Genomic DNA, 27,073 nt, shown 5'->3' on the forward strand with positions numbered 1-27,073 from the left:
ACAGTTTAGGAACTCATTTGCCACTTGCTGCTCGCGCCTTGCTCCACTATACTTTGCCAGCTTTCTCTTGTCGGTGCCGCTTTCGTGACTGCGTGGTTCTTCCAAGAAATATTGACTTCTTAGAGAATTGTTATCACAGAGAACAACATCAACTGTTTCTGGGCAAGTCATTGTCTTGTGCTTGTTGCTGGCAGACCTAAAAAAGTTGGTCTTTGCCAGTTGATGTTGGCCTCTTCCCAGCTCTGATGAAATCAATTTTCTAATCCCATTTTTAATGGTGTCCACTTTGGCCTTCAGGACTTATTCATCTTGCCAGTGGTGTCAAATTTTTTTTTATCACGATACAATATATATTGGATGATACAATATTTGCACAGTTCAGAAACCTATGATTGGTATTAGACAATGCCTGACACAGTCCAGTTCTTTTTTGGCTTTTCCCTTTAGGGGTTGCCACAGCGGATCATCTGCCTCTATATTTTTCTATCCCTTGTGTCCTTGTGTCCTCAAATATGCTAATTTCTAACCCTGTCTGGGGTTTCATTTGATATAGGAAGCAATGCAATACATTCATTCATTAAATACATATCTATTTTCTGAATAACAGTTGATCAACAGATCTTTTAACTAACTAATATTTACCTTAACTAATTTTTTGTATAATTTCACTGTCTCATCATGGGTTCCTGCTAAACCTGAGGTGAAGGGCGACTCGGGGGACGTGCTACGAGCTGAGCTGCCAAACACTGTCTGAATGTGAATATTTCTGTCTGCGATGCAGCGTCAGTTGTGACCGTGACCAGGCAGGTCTAGCATTAGCCGAGACAAATAAGGCACTTATGTGAAATGTTCTGTGCTTCTTGGAAGAAATAAATGTCCAGACTCCTCCTGTTCAAGCTGAGTGTGTAAGACTAAGAGTGTCAGCCTGAAGCAGCTACAGTTTGTGTCCTGGAGGAAATATCTCTCCTGTGATTGATTTATTGAAGGTATTTCAAAATTGAGCCCCAGGGGCCTGTTTAATTCCAGTTCTTGGTACTCATCCCCAAGTGTAAAGTAGTAATGAATACTAAGAGGGTGCATGAGAAGAGTAAGACTGCACAACACCCTGTTTTAGGAAAAACTTCTGCTGTCCCTCCAGATCACTCTCAAATCTCAGCATCTTCAGCTCTGCCACTTCCACCTCCTGTCTTTCCACTGTCTCCAAGCCATACATCTTATCAGGTCTCACTATCATCTTGTAGACCTCCCCTTTCACATTTGCGGCTATCCTTCTGTCACACATCACCCCTAACACTCATCTCCCCTCCTGCACTCTCTTCTTAGCCTTGTGCATTACTTTGGGTGGTTGACCCCAGTTATTTAAACTCTTTCACTTTTGCTACCTGTACTCCTTGCATCTTTAAGGTATTCTGTCTTGCTCCTACTAACCTTCATTCCTCTTCTGTCCGTTCCCATACCAACACCTACATCCACGCTCTCTTCCACCTGTCCCCTACTCTCACTATAGATTACAATATCATCTTCAAACAACACAGTCCATGGAAACTCCGTTCTGACCTCATCTGTCAACCTGTACATCGACACTGAAAACTAGAAGGGACTCAGAGCTGATCCCTGATGTAATCTCACCTCCAGCCTGAACCCATCTGTCTGTCCAACTTCAAACTTCCCCTCTGTCTCACTGTCTGTGTACCATCCTCACAAACTTTTTTCCTGCCACAATTTCCTGAAACAATACCACCGTTCCTCTTTTGGCACCCGATCATAAGCTTTCTCTACAAACAGTTGCCCTAATACGAACCGAAATATGGATTGACAATTTTATTTTGTATCTTTTCCAGGAAATCATATACAAAGCGTCTATCTAAGACTTAAACGTTCCTGTTGTTCACCCTGAAGAACCAGGGTTGCTCATGTCTAAGGCAGATGCTTTATGCAGGACTTGCTGCTTGGGCCGCAGTCTGCTACTGCTCTTTGACTTAAGTCTTTAAACAATTTAGTGATAAGCTGTGCAATCACAGAGACGGTGGGTTGATCCTCCTTAAACAAGATGATGGTGACACTTGTCACTGATCTGAGTAGTTTAATCAATGAATGTAAGTAGCTTTAAATCCCCCAAAAACTCTACCACAATGCACGAATGAACTGTTCCAGCATTTGCTGACATCTCGGTCTAGCATGTTTGTCTCACTAATACAGGAAATAAGATTCAAAGAGATTCATGCTGTTTTGTTCTCGTCTCCACCTTGTCTCATATAATATTACGATCCAATAAATGGATGTCAGTGACGTTTAATATTTTAAAGTGGCTTTTACCCAAACTGCAGACTTATTATCTTTCAGTTCAGTCAAAACTGATTCAGATGTAACGTGTTTACTCCATCCAACAAATTTTGTTGGATGGAGTAAACACGTTACATCTGAATCAGTTCTTTGTTATTTTCTTTTCTGGTTGCATCTCCAAGGATTTGAAGGAAAGAACTTTGTATTCAAATATTTCAGTTGAATTTTTCTCTCTTGTATATTTTTCAGGCTCTGCAGAAGTTAGCAAGTCAGTACTTAAAGAGAGACTGGCCTGGAATCAACCCTGATGACCAGAGGACGGACTACAGGTAGGGTTTGTATTAGAAATCAATATTTCCTCATTTAGACGTACTAAATCACACAAAATCCCAGGAAATAACCTCAATCTTAGTTTGCATCCAGCATGCTGCACCATGTAAACCTTCAATGTGCTGCACTGCTAATTATAAAATGATTAAAAAGTTTGTTGTCTGTGACTTCTGAGAAGAATTTTACAGGTCTTCATTATGTAAACTAATGAAATTCATAAAGTAAATACTTTCTAATCCAAAGTTGAATCTATGGCTGTTCCGATTGTTCGAGCCTGCAAACGCAATGAATGCTTTAATGAATTTCTTTATTTGGGCAGGGCAGGCATATTGCTCTTGCTTAATAACATGAAAGTAGTTCATTTAAATTAAACATCACTTTATATTAATAGGCAGTTTTACTGATGCATAGCACACAAACACACTCATCTGCTGCATGTTTTATCACGAAAAAACGCGGGTTTATTTCACCTATGATCTGTGTTTTTTTTTTGCAAAATAATAATATTTATTTCCATTTCCTGTCATCCTGGGAATTGGGAAATGTTCCTGATTGGATTTCCCGAGATTAAACTATAATTTGTATGTGTACACCCAAATTTTCCATTGTGATCACTCACAATTGTATTAATGGCAGTTAAATATGACTTTATGCTGGATTCAACTTATTATGAAAGTTACACAATGATGGCTCTGTTCACACACCTACATTTCTCCACAAATCTTATTTTACGCACATAAATATAATTTCTTAATCCCACAATAGGAGCCACACTCTGTTCACGATTGTGTTTTAAAACAATTGCTCACAGGACTGTGAATTATAGAACAGTGGCGTTGTGTTTTTTTCTCTCTGACTAGGAACGTATACGCAGTGTGGCGGTCCTATTTAGAAGGTACTGTGCAGGTGAGCCAGTCCAGGCTCAATGTGTGTGACAACTACAAGAGTCAAGTATCAGATCCTGCTAAGACTGTTAGACTCTACAAGGAACAGCAACTCAAGAAGGTGAGTAGATATGTGAATACGTGAAGAAATCTTTGTTCCCGATTACTAATTTTTGTCTGTCCTTCTGATTTCCTCTCGCAGACCATAGATCAGTTGAGTGGCATTCAGGCAGAGCTGCAAGAATCGGTGAAGGATTTGGCTAAAGCCAAGAAGAAATACTACGACTGTGAACAGGTTGCCCACACTGTACGAGAGAAAGCCGACATAGAGGCCAAGTAAGTTCGCCATGTAACTGTGCGTGGGAATTGTGCGTGGTAGGATGTACACTAGGGATCTCACACTCTAACCCTGTGAAACTTTCTCAATAAACAAGCAAAATCTCTGCTTTGGGAACTCAACACAGTTGTGCTTTGATCCGGTGTTGAAGATTGGATTCTTTTTTTCCCTCCGAGCACAAGCTATTGAGACATTTTCACTTCATTAAATTCCCAATCGGTTGGCATCCAAATTGATTGGCCAATGTACTCTTTTCTGTTCTTTACCTCTCAGTCTTAGAAACTGAGTCTATAAGCTATAGAAATGACTGCATTGCCATTATGTTGGTAGATTTGTGTATATTTCATTAGAGAAAAAATAGTGAGTCATTAGTCTTTGTCAGGCAGTAGGAGCGCACACACAAACACACACATGCTTCCACTAGCATTCTGATGTCACACCAGTAATATATATAAATCATGTTGGCCTGATCAGGTTTAGATTTATTGATGTCAAGCCCCAGTTTGCTCAGGGTCAATTTATGATGACTTCTCTGAACCAGAGGGGGGAAACAGAGTCATGATGTTGAAGAAATGCCTGGAGCCTTTTCTCATTACCACCATACCTTATTATTACTGCGATACATACTTACTTAAGAAAAGGTAAATTAATCCAGTGTTTGAGATTCACGTCTGTGCTTGCTGTATTTTCAGGTCTAAACTGGGTCTTTTTCAGTCAAGAATTAGTTTACAGAAAGCAAGCGTAAAGGTAAGAAGCCTCCCTCGTAAAAAGACAAAAACGACAAATCCTCCACTTAAAGCACCGCGTCTGTTTCTGTTCTGCAATATTGTAATGCGTTCTCTCCTTTTTGGCTTTAGTTAAAAGCTAAGAGAAGTGACTGTAACTCCAAGGCGACACAAGCCAGGAATGACTACTTGCTCACACTAGCCGCAGCCAACGCTCACCATGACCGCTATTATCATACAGATCTACTGCACTGCATACAGGTAATTATAAAAAAAAGAGTGAATGCAAAGGTGTGCGAGTTGTGTGAGAAGAACTACCCGCAAGCTCTCTCCAAGAATGTCGGCACTTAAGTACATTTGTATAAAAGTGAATCCAGTCAGCAGAAGCCTTAATAGTCTGTAATGCAGGAAGCACTTTTTCCCTTTTACTGCAACGAGCACCAGCTGAAGAATCTCATGGTGTAATAATAACCAGAGGGATTTTCCGAGGAACAAGAATGCATACAGTGGTACTGCAATTCAAAGTGGCGGAACTCATTTGTATCGGAGCTTCTTCTTTTTTCTTTTTTTTTTTCTTATCAGTGCACAAACTCAACGTCCCTGTCAGTTTTGGTGTGCTTGTTGGAAGAAGTGTTGAGCCTTCAAAGAAAGTTGTCTGGATTTATGATTTGAAAGGGGCTTATGGGAAAGAGAAACCCGGCGTTACGAGTCGTGCTGATGCTTTGAATTAACAGTGCGACAGTCTGAGGGATTCTCAGAAAACTTTGAGGTAGTTTGTTATTGAACGCACAGTTTTGCTATTTGACTGCTTCAGCACTGCTATGAGCAGTGATTATAATCCTGGCCTCAAAATGAGAGCTGGCAACTTCTTTGTCACTAAGCATTAAACTGTGTTTGTTCGCAGTAATGTGGTTTTGTCTGTCGTAGGTGTCATTATTTTATTCGGCTGCCCAAAATGTTGAATTGTGACACAGCTGCCAAGTCGCTGTCTGTCACCACTTATTGTTCTCCCTTCTTTGTTTGCCAAGCAGGAGTTTGAGCGTGCCAACACCATGTTCCCTTTGTTATGATACGACCTTTTTTGACACATCCATATAGAAAGAAATCAAACTAAATCTATTAAATGCTTACCAACACATTTAATATATACCGTTCAAAAGTTTGGAGTCACTTAAAAATGTCCTTATTTTTGTAGGAAAAGCATTTTCTTTCAGTCCATACATTGTTAATGTGGTAAAGGACTATTCTAGCTGCAAACATCTGGTTTTTAATGGAATATGTACATAGGTGTATAGTAGAGGCCTATTTCCAGTGTTCTAATGGTACATTGTGTTTGCTAATCATGTTAGAAGGCTATTGGATGATTAGAAGACCTTTGAAAACACTTGTGCAATGATGTTAGCACAGCTGAAAACAGTTTAGCTGGTTCTTTGACGAAAGCAAAGTTTAAAGGGCAAAACTAATTATTTTCAATACAAACCATTATTTCTAAACTATATTTTCTATTCATTTTGCAACTCTTTGGATTAATAAAAGCGTGACTTTTAATGAAAAACCTGGAAAAATTGTATAGGTGACCCCAAACGTTTGATCGGTGTAGTGTAATCCTTAAAAAGTTGAAGCAATGACACCTGGATCGGTGTCTTAGCTTTAGGTAATAATCAAATGATTAGAATGTGTGCAGGCAGACACTTGCATGCATATAATGACAGTTTGTCCTGTATATTGACAGGTACACCTTAGCTGCTGGTGAATAACTTAAGTCGCTGAGTAAGGGTGATGTCATCCTTTTAAACACTGCACTGCCTTACAGACACAAACTGGCACATACACGCTGTCTGAAACCGCGACGCATGTTGTGTGTCTTTAGTTCACGAAGGTCAATTGTCTTGTGCTTGTTGCACCGCTTCATTCTTCCTTTGCTTGTCCCCCTTTCTCTCCATCCTCTGCAATCTTTCTTTGCCCCCTCCCATCTCTTCAGTCCCCCCAGTGTCACATACTCTGCCTTAGGCGTATGTGAGCATCTATACTGTGAGGCCGTTCTGAATAATAGATCCATAGCGCCCTGTGACAGAAGGACGAGACTGCAGGGAAAGATGCATACACACACAGATATATAAGCGCAAAAAAAAAGAACGAGGGGACATTGCTCGAGGGAAGCAATCTGCTTGCCCCTTCTCTCTCTCTCCCCTCTGCAGTTTGTGAATTTGTGGTGTTTACAGGTCTACGGCGTTGCAGCGCTCCCAGCAGAGGGATCATAATCTGCATAATGAGGGAGTCTTGTGTAATTTGCACAGGTTTGAGTCTTCTCACGGGTAGATGACCCTCAGAGAGCAGCATCAGTGGCAGACATTGATCACAGGGAGAGCCAGACGAAATATGCTGAGCAAATACTCACTGGCGCTAATGAGCGTCCTATGAAATCCGCTGTGCTCGTAGTGCCGGTGCTTTTAGATCAGGCCTTTTATGTTAAAACCAGACCAAAGGATAGTAATCAACTACTTGTTGAAAAGATGACTTAAAGATTTAGTGGATGGACAAAACCGAAATAATAATTTTTCTTCGATACTGACGGCACCAAGTGTCGTACCTGGATGCAGCAATATCTTCCAGTGAGCACTGCTGTCCTTGTCAATGCGACAGTTGTAGTGAAAGGGCAGAGAAAGAACAGGCTGCTCCACGTCTCCCTCTGCTGTTGGCAGTCATTACTGTTGTTAATGTCCGTCTTTTATGTCCCCTGCCTAGACCCACACTCTCTCTCTTTCACACACACTCAGTGACCATGGTTCACAGATGAAGCTTTTTCTGGAAGCTGACTCACTTCTTTCCAACACTACCGTAAATGGATGAAGAGAGGAGGGGAGGGAAGGAAGAAAGAAAGAGGGAAGGAGGAAATGAGCTGAGTGATGGGGAAACGGTTTGAGTGAAGTCAGCCAACAACCCAGCCTCGATGACATAGTTTCCTTTTCAATATCCCATTGTTCAATAGAATCTGTGTTGGGTGTGTGCGGTTTGTATGTATTTGAAATAATGTGTGTTGTGTCTGTCTAACAAAAAGACCATGTGTAGGTGTTCATGAGAGATCGTATTTTTGGTCTAAAAGATTCCCTTAGGACCATAGAGCAGGGCTGCCCAAAGTTGGCCCGCAGGCCAAAGTTCCCCCACCAGAGGGCGTAATTTGGCCTGCCAGACTTTAAACATATATAATAAGTGTTATTATTACATTATTATTATCATCAGTCAGATATGCATTAGAGAGGCAAGGCAAGGCAACCCTGGAGACCCAGAGAAAGTGGCACATGGAATAAATGTCCTTTTTAAAAACAAAGCTGGCAAGAAGACTTATTTTTCACAGATGTGAATTCCAAAGCATTATTTGCAAGCAGTCTGTTGTACTCAAGGACACAGATCATGCAGCAGCTTTTTTTTTTTCAAGGCATTCTTCTATTGTCATCCTATTGAAGTCTGGCAGGCCATATAATGCCCTCTGGTGGGCCTTGGTTTTGTGACAAAAACATGCAATATAACTGTGTTTAACTATGTTAAAGGTAATATAATATTTCATTAAGGAAGCTCAGATCCCAGTGCTTTCTCGCATCTTAATAAAATACAATAAGTGTCTAACTTTGGCCCTAAGCCCACAAACCACTTTTGGCCCTCCAAGAGAAAGTGTTTGGCCACCCCTGTTATAGAGAATGAGTGTTTGAGAGGCTTTTGTGAAGTTTTTTTGGCCAGACGCGAATTTGCATGTTTGAGTATTAGAGAGTTTGTGTGTGTGTGTGTCTGTCTGCAGTCTCTTGTGCTTTTGTTGAACTGGAATCTAAACCTGTTAACCTCCCTCCCTGCAGCTGTTAGAACTCCATCCAAAAACACTTGTCCCCCCCCCCCCCACACACACACACGTAAACACAGTATGCAAATTTAAGTCTTTTGGGGTTTTTTTGCTTTTGCTCTCATCCACCTTTCATACATTTTCCTCCTCTCTATCTGTTTCCTCTCTATTTGTATGGCAGTATGGCCTACAGCTTGGCAGCACTACCACAGCTCCCCATAGAAGGGCTGTCAGTCAGTTTGTACACATGTGTAGTATAGTAGAGTAGAGTAGAGTAGAGTAGAGTAGAGTAGAGTATAGTATAGTCAGTGTTGTAATGTATTTCAAAAATAAAAAAAAGAGAAAAGTTTTGCATGTACGATGGCTGAGCGGCAGACTGTCTGCTTTGTCTATGTAAATACAGTATTGAAAACATACATCTTGTGATTGAAAGTTCCGTGTCTTAAGGCACTACGTACTACTGTATTATTCAAACTTTGTGCAAACTGCTACTTCTTTACAGCGTACAACAGGCTGTCTCGTAGGCTGTAACACCTCTGTAACACCTCTGGCTCTCAGATACACAGTTGTTTAGGTTTGATTGTATATATACAAATATAGAATAAAGACTTGTATAGTATATTCTATTTAGTGTGTGTGTGTGTGTGTGGTAACAGGCTTTATTTACCTCATCTTGACCCACTTTATGTTTTCTGTCCGTCTCTTCCTTGGCGTCTACATGGAGTTTATCCATTCTTGGCAGTAACCACTGCTTCTTCTTTCCTCCTGTCCTCCAGGTCCTGGATGGCAGAATCTACGAGCACGTGAAAGACTACCTGGTGTCATTGTGTCATACTGAATTAGAGGCCTCCCAGGCTCCACATAGCACCTTCCAGTTCCTGTTGGACAAATCCACCAGGGTAAGTCGCATGCGGTCATGGAGACACAGACCTTCTGTGCTCGTTTTGCTTGCTGTTATGAAATGAGACACCCTGACATTTTGAGTTTATTTGTCATTACCTTTTTGGGCAACGGAGAATGTATTGGACTGGCCTTTAGGGGAATTATTTGGTTTCAGCATTTTAATGAAAACAATTTCAGAAAATAAATCTCATATGACATTTTGCAAGGAAGAGTGTATAGGAAACAACAGCACACCTTAATAAAGAAATTTAATTTTTTTAGTGTTGTAGATTGTTGTTTGCCCACCCATGTACAGTTAGTAGTGCATATTATCATGTCCTTAAGACTGAATATTGCAATACTGCACCACATACTTCAGACCAGTCTCTTTTTAAACAAAAATGTAATGAGCCACATTTTCCCCCCTGAAAACATTTACCTTGGCTACTTATTTTATGCTGTGTATTTTTTTAGTTTTACAAATAGCTTCATCTGAGATTGCGGTACATTCTGTGTGTTGAGTTTTTCCTGATTCTAAATTGTGATTCTGTAGGCATTTGCTTCTTTAACTTGTGACCTGGGTGGATTCCCTGAAGTCGCAATATTTTCCAGCCGGAAATCACCAGTTTAACTGTTGTGTCTTGTCTTTCTTGCAGTTGATACAAGAGTACAACCAGCAGTTGTTCATGCAGGAGAATCCAGCGTTTCACAAAGCGCACGACTTCCAGTTCAATCCTAGTGAATATGATACGGTAAGACACACATGTTTAATGCATTCATTTAAAAAAAAAACAAAAAAAACTTGTGTTTGTATACATGAACCTGGTCACACACAGCTGAGCAGTCACTCCTGTCCTGTCAAAGACACTCACGCGTTCTTCTCAAATGCGTTAAATAACGTAAAACAGAATTTGTGCGTCTTGATTATCATGATTATTTGGGTCATTAGACTTGGTAACAATTCATGTCCGGTGATTACATGATGGAAGCATAAATCTACTCTGTACTCTGATATTAATCACTTTAAAGCTGGGGTAGACGGATTGCTACTAACATAGTTGATCTTTGATTCCCATCCACATGCTGTTAAATGCAATTTAAATATAGAATTAAGGCTCAGTCCAAACTAATATTGCTTTGCTTTTAGTTTAGTTAGTTTATTTTAGTGTTGATTTGTCGTGCAGACAGTTGTTGTCTTGTGTCAGATTTCCCCCGAGGACAGAAGTCGAGCGAGGAGGAATTCCCCTCTCAGATTACTCGATTGACACTGTGCTGAAAGTCTATTTTGCCAAAAGTATGTTCCCTGGCCGAGTTTCACCAGTTTCTTTGTAGTCCCTGATTTTATTTGATCATTTACTCAAGTTTATCTGTAAATCTTTTTCATTGTAACGGGTTGTTAAATGTTACAAATATTTTATACTGCTGCCAATCGATCAGTGTCAGTGTTATCTTAATGGAGTCGTGGGAATCGTGCTGTCTCAACCCCTCTCGGGACTTGTTAAGACATGTTAGCTATAAAAAGAGAGATGTCTCCCAGCGGACACTGGTCTTTAATCCTCTATATTGTGGCTTTCCTTTTCTCCTGCATCTGAGTCATCTGAGTCACAGTGCTCTCTTGTTTCTCAGTTAGCTTTTTTATCTCCTTCACTCTTGCCAATTTCTCTTTCCCTCTGATCTAATCTTTTTCTGGTATTTTAACATGTCTCTGTGTAACATTGGCTTATGTCCCCCCCCCCTCTTTCTTCCTAATCCTCTTTAACCTTTGCTAACACTTTTCCCAAACTATTTTTCCCCGTAACCCCTCCTTTTGTCTGTGTGATTGCATTGCTGCTCTCGGGCATGTGGATGGATGCATGGGTGGTTGCCTGTGTGTGTGTGCGCGCGTGTGCCAGACCGTGAGCTCGGTGGAGCAGTTGGTGGACATTGAACCGTCGCCCGTCAGTGCCATGAGAATGACCCTGGCACAGGTAGTCTTCACTGTTGTTAGCATTCCCATCTTCATTCCTGACATCCTGTCATCCAATACATTCAGCTTCTACTTGGTTTAATTAAATTCTGCATGCATAATCAAAAAAACAAGAAACAGAAGAAGTGAAAAAGCTTTCCTGGATATCTTAATTGTACCCTAAGAACTGAAGCTGTGTGTTCATGTTTTTTGCAGAGCACTGGTAACGTATGCATCACTGTGTCTATATGAGTAGTGTATTTGCATGTTCTCATACCAAAACTAAACAGCATTAATATAAAGTGACTGCAGAAAGAAAATCAGTCAGCGAGCAAGTCAACCTCAATGACCTTCACTTTACTTTTTTCTTTTCTTTTTTTTCTTTTTTCTTCAGAATGTGGAGTAGCCATTAAAAAACATTTTTACTCATGATGATATAAACCATTATATCTATTGTTCCTCTCGGCAAATTGTGCAAATCAGGTGCATAACCACAAACATGCAGTACATTTTTGCAAGATTGCAATGTTGGTTTTGGCTTACTCACTCATTTGAGTGTGGTTTTCCGTCTGTGCGACTCCTGGATATACTCATAATTCTGTTTTGCTATTATAACTTTACCAGAAGTGAAATGAAACAAACTCTCTTTGTTGCTGTATTATTACTTATGACTAATGAAACCAGAATGCGGCCTGAGCTCAATAACTGAATACTGCTGTTATAAGACTGTAATGATAGAATACAGTCATGTGTCAACAACAGTAACAGATGATTCATCAGATGCTGTAACCTTGTTGCATCATCTGTATGTATATATATATATGTGTATATATATATATATGTGTATATATATATATGTGTATATATATATATATATAGAATACATATATATATATATATATATATATGTATATATATATATGTGTATATATATATATATGTGTATATATATATATATATATAGAATACATAGATATAGTATATATATATAGTATATACATACATATAGAATATTCTTAATCTTAATATAACCCATATGTATGTATATATATATACCTGTATATGTATGTATATATGTATATGTGTATATATGTGTATGTTTGTATGTATATATATGTGTATATATATATACGTTTATATGTATATGTATATATATGTATGTATGTATATATCTATGTATGTATATGTGTATATGTATGTATATATGTATGTATGTATGTGTATATATATATATGTACGTGTATACATATTATGTATATACTGTATATATATCTATATGTGTATATATATATATATATGTATATATATGTATGTATTTGTGTATATATGTGTATATGTATCTATGTATATATGCATATATCTGTGTTTATATATATGTGTATTTATATATACATATATACATACATACATATATATGTATGTATGTATATATGTATATATGTATGTGTGTATATGTATATATATGTATGTATGTATGTATATGTGTATATGTGTATATGTATGTATGTATGTGTATATATATATGTACGTGTATACATATTATGTATATACTGTATATATCTATATGTGTATATGTATGTATATATATATATATATGTGTATGTATTTGTGTATATATGTGTATATGTATCTATGTATATATGCATATATCTGTGTTTATATATATGTGTGTTTATATGTATATATATGTATGTATATATATGTATTTATGCATATATATGTGTGTGTTTATATTTATATATATGTGTATATTTATATACATATATGCATATATGTATGTATGTTTTGTAATATATCGAAGTGTCACGCTGTAAAAACTAGACTAATGCAAAAATGGATCTCAGTCTTTCTTCTCCATAAACAGCTCATTATGTGTACACATATTTTCTTGTGTTATAGTAAAAAAAAAAAAATCATTCTTCATTTACACCATTGATCCACAAAAAGGGTCTAATGTGTTGCCACGGTCAGTAGGTACTACACTCGGCTCTGCCTGCCGCAGGTTGTGCAGACACCCAGGAGTCTCAGGCTCTCACTGCTTTTAAAAATCCATTAGAACGGCTTACAGAGAAATACTGCCAGAGGTGCTGTGCAGTGTGATGTGTTACATTAGTCAAGACACCAGTTTGTCTCGGTGAGCTGAGGTGAGAAAGATCCTTTTTTTTTTTTTTTTTTTTTTTCCTGTCTTTCTTTTTTTGGGGATGGTGTTGGAGCTGTGACCTGTGTGAAATGATGCGGGAACAGTAAAACATCAGTACATTTTTGCAGTGACAGTTCAGAGCAGCAAACTGATAGTTAAGACCTAACCAAGCACAATAACCTACATTTTAGACTTTAAAAAAATGCAGAATCATCACACCAATTCGGAGTGATTGTGCTCTACTTCACATTTCCCTTAGCTGGTGACCTGACTAGCTGTAATATAATGCTCTCTCATTCCGGTAACACGTTTAAAATGTAATGAGATTATCATTAGTTTTATTTATTAGTAGTGATAAATAACACTCAAAAAGAACATTTATTTGTCACGGTTTATTGACTCTACCAACCGCTTCGCTCTGACCATATATTGACATAATATACTAATGTCCTTATAGGACATTCAAAATAAATAATCTTAAGTCCTTTATTATCAGACCAATGAGCACAAGAATAAGCTGATCTCTCTTCACAGCTTGTCAGCAGAGAGCCGTTGTTTAAATCAAGTTTTTTTTTCTGCCGCTCTGCATTCAATCTCTGTCGTTCTCCCTCGCCCTGGATGTAATTAAGCTGTAAATCTCCAGTGGATGCTCCTCATCTCACACCTAAACTTAGCCTGATTTATGCCTTGTTACTGAAACAGCACGTCATTAATAGATATGATGTGCATAGAGACGTGCAATTAGAATATTGTGTAGTTTAGTTTGGTCGGCACACTTTTATCGACAAATGAATCATATATTAATATGTACATAATATATAAAAAATAACTATATCATTGACTTACTTGATTTTCTGCCATCAGAAACCATGATATGTGTGTACTTGTGTGTGTGTGGGGGAATTCCCTTTCACTGTCAAAATACAACTAAAAATGTGTTAACTTAGAGACGTATTTAACGCATTATTCTTAAATGGGAATGGACACATAGTGGTTACATAGGAGTGCAAATTCTCCAACAGGCCCAGTATAAAAGGTCTTTTGCCATTTAATTTTAGTAACAGCTATTTTGAGCACAACAGAAGAGCTTCTTTTTTTTTTTAATTACGTGAGAAGGAAAATTCTATCACACTTTTCTTGAACTTAATTAACAGCTCCTAGACGGCAAACAGCATGTGTTAATGCTGATACTTAAACTATGTGTGCGCTATGTGTGTGTGTTTGTTTACCATGATTGTGTGTGTGTGTGTGTGTGTGTGTGTGTGTGTGTGTGTGTGTGTGTGTGTGTGTGTGTGTGTGTGTGTGTGTGTGTGTGTGCGTGCATGCGTTAGAGTCGTCAGCTGGAGTCAGAGACGGGGACGACGGAGGAACACAGTCTGAACAAGGAGGCCAGGAAGTGGGCGACCAGAGTGGCCAGGGAGCACAAGAATGTCATTCATTACAAGAGAGTAAGATGGACACACGACACACTCGTGCTCATGTTTGTCACAATTTTTTGTTTTACTAATTTAAAGGTCCCATATTATGCATTGCAATGCTTGCAATACTTATATTTGGGACTCTGGAGGTCCTACCAGTCGCCAAAGTGTGTAAAAAGATGACTCACCCATGTTTTTGTGGTCCTCCATAGTCTAAGTACAGGAGATAAAACACGCAATGTTGACTTCCACGCTCACTGGGACGTCACAAGGCGCTAAATTCCTGGAATTGTTGTCTCGCGGAGCTCCCCTTTGTCCGTAAAACACGCGAGAGTGCTGGCGAGGGCAACGGCATCCGAAAACCGGAAGTCCGCGAAAAGTTCTATTCTTGGCTCCACAGTGCAGCACAGAGTTCTACTTCAAACTTCCAGCCTCAGAGGATTTATCTGTCCAGTGGATACATGTTATATATGACGGCAATGTGCCTGCTAGAGCCTGCAAATGATCACTTTTCCAAATGCTAACTGCTGTTAGCTCCCAGTAGCCTCTGTGGCTGATATCATTTCCTGTCCCTTAAGTTTTGTTTTACTTTTTTTTTAAAGAGATACCACTAAACAGAGCCTTCTGAACAGGGCTGTTTTGGCAGGGTGATTGAACTGCTGTGGTCCTTCATCCTTATGGTATTGTGACCAAAGCATGTCACAGACATGTTCATTAGGACACCAGGGAACTAGTTTAACTTGGAGAAATAGGGTGTAATACGGGACCTTTATACACGCACTAATAAAGTATGTGTTTGTTTGTCTGTGTGTGTTGTTTCCAGTCTCTGGAGGAGTGCGAGAGCCACGGTTTGCCGACCACAGAGCAAGGCAGACTAGACCTCGAGCTAAAGATAGAAGACACCAAAGAAAACATACGCAGAGCTGAGGTCTGTGACATCATCATCATCATCATCATCGCTGACATTTGTATTGATTATTATAGGATGTTTTCTTCTTTTTTTTTGTGGAAAGCTGAATTGGCGTCTTCAGCCGACTGAGATTCTTCCACGTTACACGTCATAAAAAAACATCTTTCATTCCTTCTCGGCTTCCTCCCCCTCACTTTGTGTTCTCCCTCCCTCTCTTTTCCGTCCAGATAAGCACTTACAGCGATAGCTATCATTAATGTATTGATTTCTCACAGATGCAGCGTGTCACACTGTGAATGAGAACACTGCATCGCTATCTTTCTCACTTCAACTCTGTCTCTCTCATTAGTATCTGCATCACTTTTCTCCCTTTCTTTCTCCTCTTTCATTTTGAGTCATTCCCTCACTACTATCTCTGGCACCATCTGCTGGTACTTACAAACTTCCATTCCTCCTGAGGTTACCCGTCTGTGTGATATTATCACAGATTAAGTACAATTGTTGTGCATTTAATGCCGCTTTGAATTGTACGCTACAAGAATATTTCAGCAACACACAATAGCTTGTGATCTCACTTTATACAGATTAATTAAGACGTGTTTTCATGCGACCACACCATCTCTTTTTTTCCCTCTCTCGTCGTCCATCTCCTCTGCTTGATTCGCTCCGGCTCGCAGTGCCGTCTGTCTGCCGTGCTGTTCCCTGCATTACCTTGAGTACGATGATGAATATTGTATGAGCTCATTTGAAACAAATGGCCTCATCACAGAGCTATTATCGCGGAATTATAAGGGGAGTGAGAGCAGCACAAAACAGGCATTACGCAGGTTTTGATTACAGCATTATCAGAAATGTAGACGGTCAAAGCACCGATCTCTCGTTTTAGCAGGAAGTCCCGTCTTCATTCCATCAGGTTTTTTTGTGCAGTAACCATTTCATCACATTTTGTCTGTAAGAAAATAAAGCCAGGAATACATTTAGTTTTCGAGCGGTAGCAATTAGAGCTGAATTGATTAATCAATCATTAATCGATGACTAAATTAATCGTCAACTATTTTGATAATTGATTGATCGGTTTGAAGATTTTTTCATAATTAAAACAAGATTTCTGATTGTTTTAGCTTCTTAAATGTGAATATTTTCTTCGTTTCTTTGCTCCACATAACGAAAAAAATAATTAAAACTGAATCATTTTGGTTTGTATACAAAACATCAACATTTTTGACATTAATCAAGAAAACAATCAACAGATTAATCGATTAGGATAATAATTGTTATAGAGAAGACAACTTAAATTAAGTGAATATTTTGTGGAGGAAACAATATTTAGTCCCTGTATCATTGAGTTATGTGTTTTAGAACGATATAAGAAAGAGTCTTAATTTCCCTTGCCTCTGATTTTAATTTATACTTTGAAGATGAATGTTTTTTTTTTTGTTTTTTTTATTTAAAAGACAAGGGAGCATGAAGATTAGTTCCTTTGATTCATGTTATGTTTCAGTTGTTTTATCTTGAACAAGGGTTTCGTTTAATAAGTGAGTTTATTAAAATGCTACCGAGGGTTTTGTGCAAATGAACATAATTAGAAACAATAGCAACATAGTGCTCACATTGTCAGTAAATTAAGGTAAGATTAATAGTAATTAATTTTTCTTTTATGTGGTTATGAGGAGATCAAACCACTGTATTGCTTTGTGTCAATCTTCGATAGTACACTCCTCCATCCTCAGAGGAATCCTCTCCTCGTCTCACTTTAAATGCTGCTGCCTTTCTCTGAAATGACTAAAGCAGACATTACAAATGCATCACAGCGTGATCGCGTAATGCTTCGTTGAGATGAAAGTCAATTCAAAATGACCAATCGCTGTAAAGCATTACATATTCTCTTGTATTATTAAAGATAACGACAGCATGCCCCAGGCTAGTCCTCCTACTCTGCTGGAGCTTTTATTATACATTAAACAATACGTATCAGAGAGGATAGAAGAGAATAAAGCATTACAGTGAGCCTGTGACACCATCCTTGACTTGACTCTTGAAAAGAGATGAAGACGTTTATTCGACAATTTACGTCTCGTCGTTCTTGTTAGCACTTTCTAGTCGAGCGGAAAAGTGTTTGAGATTCTCTGTTTTGAAACGATTCAACTGAGGATGAATGAGTGGGAACAGTTACAGAAATATGCCGTCTTTATTCTAACAAGCTGTTGAAGGCTGCTCTCAGACTGGCTCCACAAGACGATCTGGCCTTATTAGCACTTGGCATCGGCATCTGTCAGAAGCAGAGGAGGCTGTGCTGCCACTACAGCACAGGCGAGCAAATGAAAAAGGAAGTGTTTTATTATTATTATTATTTTATTTTGGCAAATAGAACAGGCACGGTCGTGGAGATGTCTTCATATGCACTGGATTGTGGTTATTAAAATCCAGTGGACATATTATGTGTACAAAAACAGACAAAGATATTGCAATACTTTAGAGCTGCAACTAACGGTTATTTTCGTAATCGATTAATCTGTCCAAATGGTCCAAAACGTTGATCAGTGTTTGTCAAACCTGGAAACGACGATGATCTCGAATTTCTTGTTTTTGTCCACAAACCAAAATGATTCAGTTTGAATGATTTCTTTGTTATGTGGAGCAAAGAAACTGAGAAAATATTCACATTTAAGAAGCTAAAACAATCAGAAATCTTGTTTTAATAATGAAAAAACGCTTCAAACCGATTAATCGATTATCAAAATAGTTGACGATTAATTGTTTCAGCTCTACAATAATTTATATTGGGGTTGCAGCTGTTAACTGAAGGTCATGGTTATAAAACTGTGAAAGGCTTGGCCACGTCGAATGTTTTGGGTCACACTGGTCACAAAAAACTCAAATGACAAGTAATCGCAGCATCAAACTCTATCGTCATTGCATCCTGACTTCATATACTGTATGTGTACGTGTTCTCTATTCACTAAAACCAGCACCAGAACCCCAGCAGTCTGTTTATTTGTTGGTTTTATTGATCACATTTCTCAGTTGGACTGTCTTTCTGTCTGGCTGCTTACTTTTTTGACTGACGAATGGACTGTAGCACATTCTTTAAATCTTTAATAGCTTTAATTCGGCGTGTTAATGGTTCAACTTAAAAACAGGATCTCCGGTCGGTGCTTTTCTTTTTTTGTCTCGTTTTTCACGGGTGCTTCCAACAGAAAGGGCTCCTGTGCTTTATTGATCCAATCTGAAGGAGTCTGTCAATCCGTCTCTGTGGGAGGGAGGGGGGGAGGGAGGGAGGCATCGGCCATTAATCTGCCTCGTCAGCAGGTGAGAGAGGGAAAGAAGTGGGTAATGAAGGAGCAAATTGATGAAAACGGTGAGAGATGGAGGGGAAATGAAGAGAGACATAAGCAGAGATAAAAAAAAAGGAAGGTGAGAGACTCACTGTAAATCAGAGAACACACTTTTTTTCATAAACTAGTGTAGCATTTGTTTAATTCATCTGAATAAATATCGTGTGCCATGACACTTGGTTATTTTAAGGTCTGCTCAAGTATACGGGTTCACTCGAGGTCCTTTTCGCCGTGTTATTTTTGTCTCTTCACGACACATACGGTTTCATACTTGTTGTTTTGTTTTGTTTCAACATCATGACTAAAAAATGTTTGTCTTTGTGCAGTGAAAGGTGAAAGGTGCCATTTTTGAAATGTATAGATCAAACTGATTGAAACCTGTGTGGTTAATACCTGCTGTCACTCAGTTTGGGCCTTTGATTTAAGCAAAAATAAAGATAAATCACATTTTTTTTTAACACTTTTTTTTTTTTTTAAATTTCATAGTTCCTTTTATCATTCCTCACAGTCGAGATGAGATTTTAATCATTAAATTGGGTGGAATGGGCACATGATATCTCATTTGCATGCTCAAGAGGGGGCCAGTTTTAAATTAAAATGGGAGATAGATAATATGATGTGTGAGAAAGAGTAGTAGTTATATTTTAGCTTATGTTTCTGACATTCTCATCCCCTCCTCTCTCCAAAGACAATAAAATTGAAAGCTGAAGCACGTTTGGACCTTCTGCGGCAAGTGGGAGTTTCTGTGGATACTTGGCTGAAGAGCGCGATGAACCAGGTGTGTTGGAGTTTGTATATATATATATGTGTGTGTGTTTGTGTGTGTGTCTGTTAGCCATATGTGAATAAACTCCCTCCCCACTCTTTCTTGGCATGCTGCAGGTAATGGAGGAGCTGGAGAATGAGCGTTGGGCCAGCTACACTTCCCATGATCCCTCACTGTCGGTGAGACAATCCCCCCCCCAACCCCACTGTGTCTCCATTGCTGCTTTCCTGCCAAGCTAGCAGAACCTCTGTTTTCATTTTTTTTATAACACTGAGTAAATTATAATTGTTTTGCGATGCAACAGTTTTTTGACTTGGCTGAAAAGTACATGGCAGCATGGTGGCCCCCTAAACCCATTTCAACTCATTATACCACTAAAGTGTGTCACTGTTTGTTGGTCACATAACTGATGTCGGCTCATAAGATGTGCACACCCAGAAACTAACTTTTAAACTCTACGGTTTTGACTCACTTTCATAAACCTTGTTTTCCTCTGGGCACAGATAAGTGCTGACCACTGCTCTTGTTCCCAGCGTGTGTGTGTGTGTTCACTACTGGTGTGTCATATGGATGGGCTAAAAGAAAAAAAAAAGTTTTAAAGGGGATTTTTTAATCATTTCAATACTTATAGTAGGAACTCTGGAGACCCTATGAGTAGGCAAAGTGTGAAAAGAAATGACTCAGCCATGTTTTTGTGGTCCTCCTCAGACTAAGTACAGGAGATTAAACACATAATGTAGACTTCTGTACTCATTGCTACGTCACAATTATCCATTCCCGGAATTGTTGTCCCATGGAGCTCCGCTTTGTCTCTAAAAACGCAAGAGTGTAGGTGAGGGCAATAGTATCCGGAACAGCAGAAGAGTTCTATTCTTGTCTGCACAGTGCAGCACAGAGTTCTACACAAACTTACGGCCTCAGAGGATTTACGTGTCCAGTGGATACATTTTATTTATGAGGACAATGTGGCAAATCGCTGATCGCTTTTCCAAATGCTAACTGCTGTTAGCTGCTGGAAACGCTGATGTAGTTTCTTGTGTCTCATTTGCATTCAAAGAGACAGGCACTCAAAACAGACTGTTCTGACCAGGGCTGTTTTGGCAGGGTGATTGAACTGCTGTGGTGCAGACAAATCACTTTCTGAATGGTGTGAATTACAAGGTAATTGAGCGCAGCCCTGTTGCCTCGGACCCAGGTCAGGAGCTCAGACCTGGGTCTTCTTGCTGCAAAGGCCTCTTCTAGTTCATATGAAGTAGCAAATTTTGCCCAATTCACTGTCATTCCTCTAGTAACAGGTAGCTTGAGATGTTTGGAGATGATTATTTCCTTGGTGAGAATTCGCTAAAAAGATTCCTTTCATTTTTAGGCATGAATACATTATTCTCACTCCAGTCAGGTGTATGTTTTTCCCTAATGAAGTCCAGTCATTTTGATTTACCACCTCCAGTGACTCCAATCATGGTGTAAAAACATCTCAAGAGAGGTGATCAAGAGAAAGTAAGGCACCAGAGCTAAACTTCACATGTCATAACAAAGGCTCTGAAAACTTAATCCTCCGTTTTTAGAACTGGAAGTGCAGAATAATGAGGGAGAAATGTTGTATTTAGAATTTTTAACACAAGGCTGCAACAGAACAGAGCATTAAAATAGTGTTTACTGAATATTTATGTGTGTTTCTGACTGTAAACGCTTCTTGTATCTGACACTCAACTTCATGAGGTGTGTGTGTGTCCACGTGTCTGTGTTAACAGCACTAACGGTCTGCTCCTTTGGAAGCACTTGACATTCTGCTCACATGATATTGCAGATTGCAGCTGATGCCAGAGAGAGTGAGTGAGAGTCTGTAGAGTGAGGAAAAGTGATATAAGGAGAGATATGGGGAGAGACGGAGAGGAGGAGAATGATGGATGTAGAAGGAGTGTTGCAGAATCTATTACTGAGAGTGAGCTGAGAAAGAGAAGAGTCGGTTTCATGTGGAGCAGCAGTGACAATTATGAAGGTAAAATATGGAAACAGAGGTGAGAGCGATGGAGGGATTGTGAGAAACTGCAGCGAATATAGAACAAGACCGTGTTGTAAAGCCACAGGGAAATATTAACACACATAAAAAACATGTCAATATATATATGATCTATGTGCACACCATTCTAATAACTTTCACACATTTTCAAGTACCTTATTACCTCCAAATATTCAATTATGCCATCTGAATTCTGTTGAGCTGCTTTATTAAGACTTTATGGCAAGACTTGGTAAAAAACTCTTCCTCCATCTGGTGTGGAGTCGCATTAAAGTAGACACATACTTTTGTGATTTGATTTAAAAGGAGTCATATTATACCCTATTTAGTTCCCTGGTGTCCTAATGAACATGTCTGTGACATGCTTTGGTCAAAATATCATAAGGATGAAGCACCACAGCAGTTCAATCACCCTGCCAAAACAGCCCTGTTCAGAACGCTCGGTTTTGAGTGCCTGTCTCTTTAAATGCAAATGAGACACAGGAAACTATGTCAGCGTCACTGAGGCCCGGGCAGTTAACAGCAGTTAGCATTTGGAAAAGCGATCATTTGCCGACTCTAGCCGGCACATTGGCTATATAAAATGTATCCACTGGACACGTAAATCCTCTGAGGCTGAACGTTTGTGTAGAACTCTGTGCTGCACTGTGGAGCCAAGAATAGAACACTTTGTGGACTTCTGCTCTTCCAGATACTATTTCCCTTGTCTGCACTCTCGCATTTTTTTAGGGACAAAGCGGAGCGCCGCAAGACAACAATTCCAGGAATGTGTCATTGTGACGTAGAAATAAGTGGGGAAGTCAACATCGCTTGTTTTATCTCCTGTACTTAGACTGAGGCGCACCACAAAAACATGAGTTGGTCATCTTTTTTCACACTGCCTACTCATAGGACCTCCGGAGTCCTAAATATAAGGATTAAAATGATTACGTTGATTTTGCACAATATGTCCCCTTTAAGGATTCAGGCATGCGACAGCGGTTTAACAGCCTTTGATTTTGAAGGAGAAAACGAAAAACAGTAGTTTGCTGATTAGGGTGAGGTCAACAAGTCACCAACAATAATAGAAAGAAAACAAAAATGATAGAAGGTTTATGAATAATAATCTTTAGAGGAGGCCACAAAAAAACAATAAGAGTAGGGAACAGCCACTTCCATCTGCACTTACTTCATTCCACTCCTCTTTATTAATACCACCATGAAATGCTGTCGTCCATGAACCCTGAAGTCCCTCAGACGGCCACTTCCTTCATTGCAATATCACTTTCCTCCATCACCAATAAAACCTGCATCTGGTCTTCCCCCTATCTGTTTTGGTACACACGCTGAAAGATGGATATTATGGCAACATTTTATTGGGTTATTAAAATACATACTGTTCATTATACTTTTACGGACGGAGTGGACGCCGCTTCGGGCTGAGTGGTTTGCTTTTAAATCAGCGCGGCGAAAGAACAAAGGAGCGATGCAACGGAACAAACAGGCAGCCAACAAAGAAACAGCACTTTTCAAGTCCTGAGAATATAAAGCTGGACATTGTCCGTTGTCGTTTCGTTGGTTGCCGTCACACTGTTACTGCATTGGCAGCGCTGGAAAATAATTTTTTTGGCCTTTAGGGAAATAAATGAACACCTGCTGCTAGCAGGCCACAGCAGATATACACTTTTTATTCAAGCGAGTGTATATAGGAATAGGACAGAAATTGTAGTAAACTTCTTACTGATGGTCACATCATTTAGATTCATCACTCTGTCCAGACATACAATACTATTGTATGACATAGTTGAATGGAGAATCATCCTCCCCAGAGGACGACACTTAGGTTTCCCTCGGCTTTTCCTGTAGAAATATTTCTCCCCGACTACTGGATGATTGTCATGTAATATGATCGTCTGAACGGTTACTTTTGTGATTTGATTTGAAAGGAGTCATATTAAACCCTATTTCGCCAAGTTAACCTAGTTCCCTGGTGTCCTCATGAACATGTGACATGCTTTGGTCAAAATAACGTGAGAATGAAGCACCACAGCAGTTCAATCACCCTGCCAAAACAGCCCTGTTCACAACGCTCTGTTTAGTAGTATCTCTTTAAGTCCAGCTTAAAAAAAAAAAAAGAAAAAGTAAAACGAAACAGAGGCTACTGGGCGCTAACAGCAGTTAGCATTTGGAAAAGTGATCATTTGCAGGCTCTAACAGGCACATTGCCGTCATATATAACATGTATCCACTGGACAGATAAATCATCTGAGGCTGGAAGGTTTGTGTAGGACTCTGTGCTGCACTGTGGAGCCAAGAATAGAACTTTTGGCAGACTTCGCAGACTTCCGGTTTTCGAATACCGTTGCCCTCGCCAGCACTCTCGTGTGTTTTACGGACAAAGAGGAACTCAGGGAGACAACAATTCCAGGAATTTAGCACATTGTGACGTCCCAATGAGCACGGATGTCAACATTGTGTGTTTTATCTCCTATATTTAGACTGGGGACCACAAACATGAGCGAGTCATCTTTTTTCACACTTTGTTGACTGATTTAGCCTCCAGAGTCCCAAATATAAGGATTTAAATTATTGATTTGATATTGCATAATATGGGACCTTTAAAGACAAGCTTTAAGGCAAAGCTTCTATTATTTGCGTAAGAGATTTAGAACAGAAACGGGGCACAATCAAAACATTAACCACTATACATTCTAATACAAGGACGACAACGCATTACATTGACATTTGCATTGAAATGAACAATCGAAAATGGAAGAATTGAACTGCAGCCGTCGCAATTTGCTAATCTCGCTGTTTCAAATTGTGAATTAATGGTTCAGCGCTAGTTATATAGATGTTAATGCACCTTTAGGTTAAGTTATCCCTGATGTTTTTCTCTTTCCTGACAACATCACAAACGAAACAAGCTCATTATGTCTGCTAAACAATGGCACTAGTGTTAGTGTTATTGATGTAGTATGAATACTGTTCCCATTTGAGAGCTTTAATGAGAGTTAATTTAATGAGTAACTGTTTTTTTATTTTTTATTAAGGAACACTTTCATTTTCCGAGGAGATTATGTTTCTCTCTCACGGAGTAGAAACGAGTCTGTTTTGTGCCTCGCTGTGTCAGTTTAGTGTGTCAACAGAAATCTGATGACTCGACACAATGACTTAGTGTCGACACACACACACACACACTCACACACACTCTCTGTTTTGTTGTGGTCAGGTAGCAGCGTGATGGATCTTTTTACCACATAGATCACATGACCTTCATATAAGCCAGTGAAGTTCTGCTGAAACAAAAGAGGGGAGGGTTAGGTTCCTGTGAAACATTAGTCCCTTCACACCTGTGTCGGACACCTGTGTCGGAGACAGACGTTGCAGCCGATTGAGAGAATTAGAAGTTTTGGTTGATTGATATTTTTTGAGCTATTTCTTTTGTATTTGGACAGTTCAGTTTGGTCTCTTTGTCCTCGTGGTTATCAAAGGTTGTCGCTAAATCCGGGCCGTGTTCGTTTGTGTTCGTGTGTTAAAGGGCACAGTGGACTTGGAGCGTGAGGAAGGCGAGGAGTGTGAAGAGAACATGGAGGTTTTCGACGACAGCAGCTCCAGTCCCTCGGGGACACTTCGGAACTACCCGCTCACTTGCAAAGTCCTGTATTCATACAAGGTAGGAAACGACACGCACACTCTGCAGATACGTGGTCACACCTACGGCGTGTTTACTGTCCACAGCTAGGAGCGGAGCACACAGTTTCATACACATTCATGTACACTGTTGCATTATCAGTGCTGTATTTAATCCTGAGAGGCTATAACAATGTGATATATAGAGTTAAGAGTGAATTATATCCTATTTTTCTTAAACTTAACTTAATTTGATTTAAAAAGTAAATAAATAAATAAATTCCAAACATTTTCTAAATACGTCACATTTCACAAGTTCGCTCTTTTTTATGAACAAAAAGAAGAGAAAAAACGTTTTATTTTGGGACTTCTGCACAATTATATCACTACAAAACATGCGACTCAACAACGCATAAGAAGACCTAAAAAACCCACATTTTTTAAAGCCTGAGTGTGACTTATAATATAGGATGTCCATATAAGGAGTTGTGTATTATTCCCCCTGCGGCACAGATACGTGCCAGGTGAGCACTAAGGGTTAAACTAACGGGAAAATACAAATAAATGAAACCATAATATATTTAGCCTTTTAATTTGAATTATGTATGATTGACTTTTTTTTCAGGTAATGCATTATGTTTACTTGTTGTTTTTACTATACCATACAGTAAGTATTATAGCTACTGCACATTCAAATTTTTCCAGGAGTAAATTTTACTCATTCTCTCCCTTTTACGTTCTTTAAAAAAAAAAACAAAAAAAAAAACAATTCTGTTTTTTTATTTCTCTTTTCATTCTAATTTATTGTCTCTGTGGTTCAGGCCTCTCAGCCAGACGAGTTAACTATCGATGAGCAGGAGATGCTGGAGGTCATCGAGGATGGAGACATGGAGGACTGGGTCAAGGTGAGCAAATGAACGACAAAGCGTTATCTAATTAACTCTTTGTGTCTGTTTATTATTATTATTTTTGTCACATTTTTACACTCCAACGAACTGCGTCGTGTGCATGCGATTTCCAGGCTCGCAATAAGACGGGCCACGTCGGCTACGTCCCAGAGAAATACCTGCAGTTCCCGACGTCCAACAGTCTGCTGAGTATGCTCCAGTCTCTGGCGACGCTCGACGCTCGATCGCACACCTCGTCCAATTCAACTGAGCCAGAGCTGCACTCTGGCTGCATCAATGGAGACACAAACGGTGAGTTAAAATAATTGTGCATAATAATATAATAAACTACATGCCTGGAGCTCTCTGGTAAAACAACATAGTTAAATTAAATGACTTTGTGTTTCCCACATAATGAAGTTATTATGAGCCACTGAGTTTTTTTTCCCTCTTCACTGCTTCATTTAATTCCAGCTATATAAAACAGATTTTGCTCAGCAGTATTATTGGAGAGTACAAGTGCAGGAGTGGTCTACTGAGCAGTGCAGGGTGAAATAAGGTCAAATGAATCAGTCGTTGAACCAGAAGGCCAGCTCTATGTGAAATAATGCTGAACAATTAATCGAAATTTTAGCGAAATCGCAATACAGCTTACTATAATTTTCAAATTGCAGGAGGCTCAATAACTGTTCAAGACAAAATGTGTGTCAAAATATCATCTTAGATGAATTATTGTCTTGATCTATACAAACCTTATTCTACAGACT

General features: G+C 39.2%; 1 protein-coding gene across 1 annotated transcript in view; it reads left to right on the forward strand.

Annotated features, from left to right (window-relative positions):
* The window catches only part of fchsd2 (FCH and double SH3 domains 2), a gene marked incomplete at its 3' end in the record, with an annotated part of 52,710 nt that overhangs the window by 24,819 nt on the left and 818 nt on the right, over positions 1–27,073 (forward strand). Inside the window, exons 4-19 of the mRNA XM_083886936.1 lie at positions 2,533–2,612; positions 3,474–3,618; positions 3,700–3,833; positions 4,527–4,581; positions 4,692–4,820; positions 9,168–9,290; positions 9,930–10,025; positions 11,166–11,240; positions 14,690–14,806; positions 15,600–15,704; positions 19,710–19,799; positions 19,904–19,966; positions 25,328–25,462; positions 26,241–26,324; positions 26,441–26,618; positions 26,794–26,855. Coding sequence (XP_083743062.1) covers positions 2,533–2,612; positions 3,474–3,618; positions 3,700–3,833; positions 4,527–4,581; positions 4,692–4,820; positions 9,168–9,290; positions 9,930–10,025; positions 11,166–11,240; positions 14,690–14,806; positions 15,600–15,704; positions 19,710–19,799; positions 19,904–19,966; positions 25,328–25,462; positions 26,241–26,324; positions 26,441–26,618; positions 26,794–26,855 — 1,671 coding nt within the window. The remainder of the gene's footprint in view (positions 1–2,532; positions 2,613–3,473; positions 3,619–3,699; positions 3,834–4,526; positions 4,582–4,691; positions 4,821–9,167; positions 9,291–9,929; positions 10,026–11,165; positions 11,241–14,689; positions 14,807–15,599; positions 15,705–19,709; positions 19,800–19,903; positions 19,967–25,327; positions 25,463–26,240; positions 26,325–26,440; positions 26,619–26,793; positions 26,856–27,073) is intronic.

Source organism: Microchirus variegatus (genome assembly GCF_963457635.1).
Source record: "Microchirus variegatus genome assembly, chromosome: 3".
Classification (NCBI taxonomy): domain Eukaryota; kingdom Metazoa; phylum Chordata; class Actinopteri; order Pleuronectiformes; family Soleidae; genus Microchirus; species Microchirus variegatus.